Raw genomic sequence first — 4,063 nt, 5'->3', positions numbered from 1 at the left:
ACCCAACTGGGTTTTCTCTTTCCTTCCTTGCAACCCCACCAAAATTTCCGAATAATTGATGTTATACTTTCACATAAACCCTGCGGCAGGCGAAAACATGACATAGAATATACGGTATTGCCTGAGCGGCCGATTTGATCAAGACCTCTTTCCCTGCTGCAGAAAGTAACTTCTCCATCCATCCTTTGATCTTCTCCCACACACGATCTCGTAGATATTTGAAAGTTCCGTTCTTGGACTGGCCAACATTTGTTGGCATGCCAAGATAACGTTCATTTAAGGACTCATTCTGAACATGTAAGGAATTTTTTTATCTCTCTCCTCAAAGGATTTGGACAGCCTTGACTGAAGAAAATTGATGACTTATCATGGTTAATACGCTATCCTGATGCATTGCAATAAGTGTTCAATAGGTTTGACACTGCAACCGATCCCTCTACGCTAGCCTTAAAAAGCAGCAGACTCTCATCTGCAAACAAAAGGTGATTTATGGATGGAGTTGTCGGAGCCACCTTAATACCTGCAAGTGATGACTGTGAACTGGATTTCAAGAGGCACGAAAGACCCTCTGCTGCAGTCAAGAATAAGTAGGGGAAAATTGGGTCTTCATTGGGTCTCCCTGTCGGATTTCTTTGGTTGGTCTGAAAGGCTCAAGCTTCTCACCGTTAAAAAGAACAAAAAAAATACCGAAGAGACCATACCCATTACCTTGAGTGTGCTTCCAAATTCTGCACAACCAATTTCGGCCTTCGTCATCTATCGTTTACACTCGAGAGCCCAGTTGGTCCAGTCTATCCTCTGTTTCCAGCCTCTCAAAAGGGCCTCGGAGGATATCGCGGGCCTCATACGCGTACACTGACCTCGAAAACAGAAAACAGCAGCAGCAGAGGCAGTACGCCATGTGAACGCAGACCATTTAGGTAATCACTGATGTAGGAGTAAAGACTATTGCCAGCAGTGCGGTCGTGTAGCAGCTACTACAACCGAGATCGATCCATGTATGAAACGACAAAGACCGACAATCATAGTACAGCTAGTAAGTGTCATATATTAACCATCAAATAGTACGCTACTACTCCACTGATTGAGTAGCACTTCAAATTAAGGAGTATAGATTGCTAGCTGGCATACTAGTACTCCCTCCGTCCGATAAAACTTGTCCCAAACTTGTCTCTCAAATGAATGTATCTAGCACTAACTTGATGCTAGATACATCCATTTAAGGGACAAGCTTTTTCGGACGGAGGGAGTAGTACTACAAATCAAGCACAACCACTTCTTCCTGGATGGAGCGCCCGTGCCTGATCTAAAGGAAAGAAGGTGCCTGATCACAAAATGAAATTTCAGTGGCATCCATTCTTCTTCCTTGTCAGGAAGTCAACCAAGGTGATCCTGGGTGGAGCGCCCGTGCCCGATCTCTTCCTGATCGTCGTCGTCTTCCACAGCCTGTCCCCGCCGTACTCTCTCACTGTGCTGCTCGTCGTCTCAGATGCCACATTGTAGAACTGCAAGCATACAAATCAAGTGAGTGCTGAGTGATCGATACAATACAAGTAGTCTAGCCTTCAAAATTGATCGACGCTACCTATAGGTAATTAGCTATAGCCCAGGAAGCTGCGTATGCAAATTAAGAAGTGGCGATCGACAGGTCATCTTCTTACTTCTACAGGGCTTTCGTCAGTTGTTTTTAGTTACCTCGCACACGCCGTGTAGGAGCAGCCTCTGGAACGGGTCCTGGACATCCAGCGCAAGCAAGTCCCTCGTGTCTTGGATGAAGGCCCTCACTCGTTCCTATAAAATTGAATTGGGGACACTTTAATGCTAGCTGTACTAAACAACCAGGGAATCAACACTGACATAGAAATATGCACATGGCTTCCAGTTTTTTCATATAGACATGGCTGTCCAGTTGGGTAACTACTGTGGTTATTCCAGTTGGGTAACTGCTGCAATTACTTTGATAATATTGCCCAAAGATTTCATAGTTTTCAAAGAACACTAGCTACATGTGTTATATATTCACGCACAGAGCTGAAAATACATTGTACTTCCTCCGTCTCAAAATAAGTGTCTCAATTTTATACTAAACTTAGTATAAAACTGTACTCCCTCCGTTTCAAAATATAGTGCGTCCTTGGTTTCCGCACTTCAACTTTGACCATAAATTTAACCAACGTGTCCAACTGCGGCGGTAGCAAAATTCATACCAATGAATTCATATTCAAAAGAACTTTTCAATTGTATAATTTTTGCTCCTGCAGCAGTCGGTCTCGTTGTTCAAATTTATGGTCAAAGTTGAACCTCGGGAAATGTGGGCACACTATATTTTGAAATGGAGGGAGTACTAAAGTTAAGACAAAATTTAATACAAAGTTGAGACTTATTTTGGGACGGAGAGAGTATAAATTTGATTCAGAAAACGTAGGTTCAGAAGAAAACACAAGACAGTACACATACTTCGTACATCCGAAGCAGGTCAGGCAGGAAGTTCCTCTTGATAACTTCTCTAGTGTGGCGATCAATACGGTGCCAAGCGTTCAGCGCAATCTCCTCGTCTTCGTCCAAACGACTGTTCTTCCGATCCGCGCATGATTGTCTCATGTGAAATTGCAACAAGTTTGCCTATACACCATTAAAATTTGTCAACTGTAAATGACACATGAAGATAAGACACACATCTTGGTATAATTTATCTCTGCATCCATGCATTTAGGCCTGGTATATACTGTATTCTAGTATATGGTGGCGTACCTGAACATCCATGTCGATGGTCCTGAAGACATCCCATGCAGCAGCAGAACTTGTCATGCAGAATGCAGACAGGGGCAGCTCCTCACCTACATAACATGCGCGCATGCACATGATCGATCTCGATCAGAATATACATAGTAGTACAATTGAGCTGTGAGGTCGGCTATGGACCAGAATTTGTATGTTTGACTGACTGACTGATTGATTACCCCATGGTGGCGGAGCGAAGAGGCCTTTGATCTCGTCAGCGCCAAGACGGGGGACCAGCTCCAGCAGCAGGCGGTCGTTGAGCCACCGGCACGATCTCCTGTTGCTAACCTGCACATATTGTATACGGTGCGTTTTGGCATTTGTTAATAAGCAGCAGCAGATTCCTGATGCACACGAATTAATCAACTGCAACTGTACTCCCTCCATTCCAAAATATAGTGCGCCCACGCTTTTCGAGGTCCAACTTTGACCATAAGTTTAACCAACGAGACCAACTGCGGCGGGAGAAAAAAATATATAATTGAAAACTTCTTTTGAATACGAATTCACTGATATAATTTTTGCTCCCGTCGCAATCGGTCTTGGTAGTTAAATTGGCGGTCAAAGTTGAAGCACGGGGATAGAGGAAGCACTACATTGTGGAATGGAGGGAGTATGTAATACTACATGAGTAATAACTCCATCGAATTGGCAATTTTACTCCAATTACGTCCACGCACCATCGAGTTTTGTCATTGTTAACAAGCCATGTATGTACCTTGGTGGCGCCAATGTCGTCTTCCAGGGCCTGGATCTTGCTTTCGATCGTCGTCTGTCCAGTGAAGGGGGAAGAGCCGAACTGCTCCCTCTCCCTCCGCAGCAGGCCCGCAGTCGCCATGGATCCTTGGTACGAACTGTCGCTCTCTCTCTCTCTCTCTCTCTCTTTTTCAGGCGAAGGAAGGGCTTCGGTGGCCGGAGACGGAGACGGCGGGACAGAGCGGGCGCAGCGGAGTAGTGTGGTGCGACCGGGCCCCTATATGCGCACGTTTGGTTTGGTAGATTGAGGGCCACGGAACCGGCACGAAAGCCTACAAGGAGAGGTTGATTGAGGACCACGGAACGTCGGAACCGGCACGGATACGTACTGGGCCGCATATGAATTCATAACAAATCCGAGCCTGTCTCACCAGAGAAGGATGACACCCCTAAAAAAAACAGAGAAGGATGATAACGAAAAAAAATCGTGGTGGGTCTTGTTTACGGCAAATCCTTTTTCCTAGTGTAATGCGCGGAATAGTGAGCAAATGCGCACACCCACACGCACCTAAGCCAGGCCCGGTTA

At 45.4% G+C, this 4,063-nt stretch overlaps 1 protein-coding gene across 1 annotated transcript; it reads right to left on the bottom strand.

The window, feature by feature from the left end:
- Positions 1-1,028: 1,028 nt before the first annotated feature.
- Positions 1,029-3,777, bottom strand: LOC123094696 (uncharacterized). The gene is made up of 6 exons (XM_044516639.1): positions 3,500-3,777; positions 2,961-3,069; positions 2,752-2,837; positions 2,458-2,622; positions 1,696-1,791; positions 1,029-1,505 (listed from the first exon to the last, which is right to left on the bottom strand). Exons 1-6 carry the CDS (start codon positions 3,617-3,619, stop codon positions 1,344-1,346), a joined length of 738 nt encoding a protein of 245 aa, XP_044372574.1. The 5' UTR covers positions 3,620-3,777; the 3' UTR covers positions 1,029-1,343.
- Positions 3,778-4,063: the final 286 nt, after the last annotated feature.

The sequence above is a fragment of the Triticum aestivum genome, chromosome 4B, assembly GCF_018294505.1.
Source record: "Triticum aestivum cultivar Chinese Spring chromosome 4B, IWGSC CS RefSeq v2.1, whole genome shotgun sequence".
Classification (NCBI taxonomy): domain Eukaryota; kingdom Viridiplantae; phylum Streptophyta; class Magnoliopsida; order Poales; family Poaceae; genus Triticum; species Triticum aestivum.
This window is presented reverse-complemented; position numbering and strand designations above follow the sequence as displayed.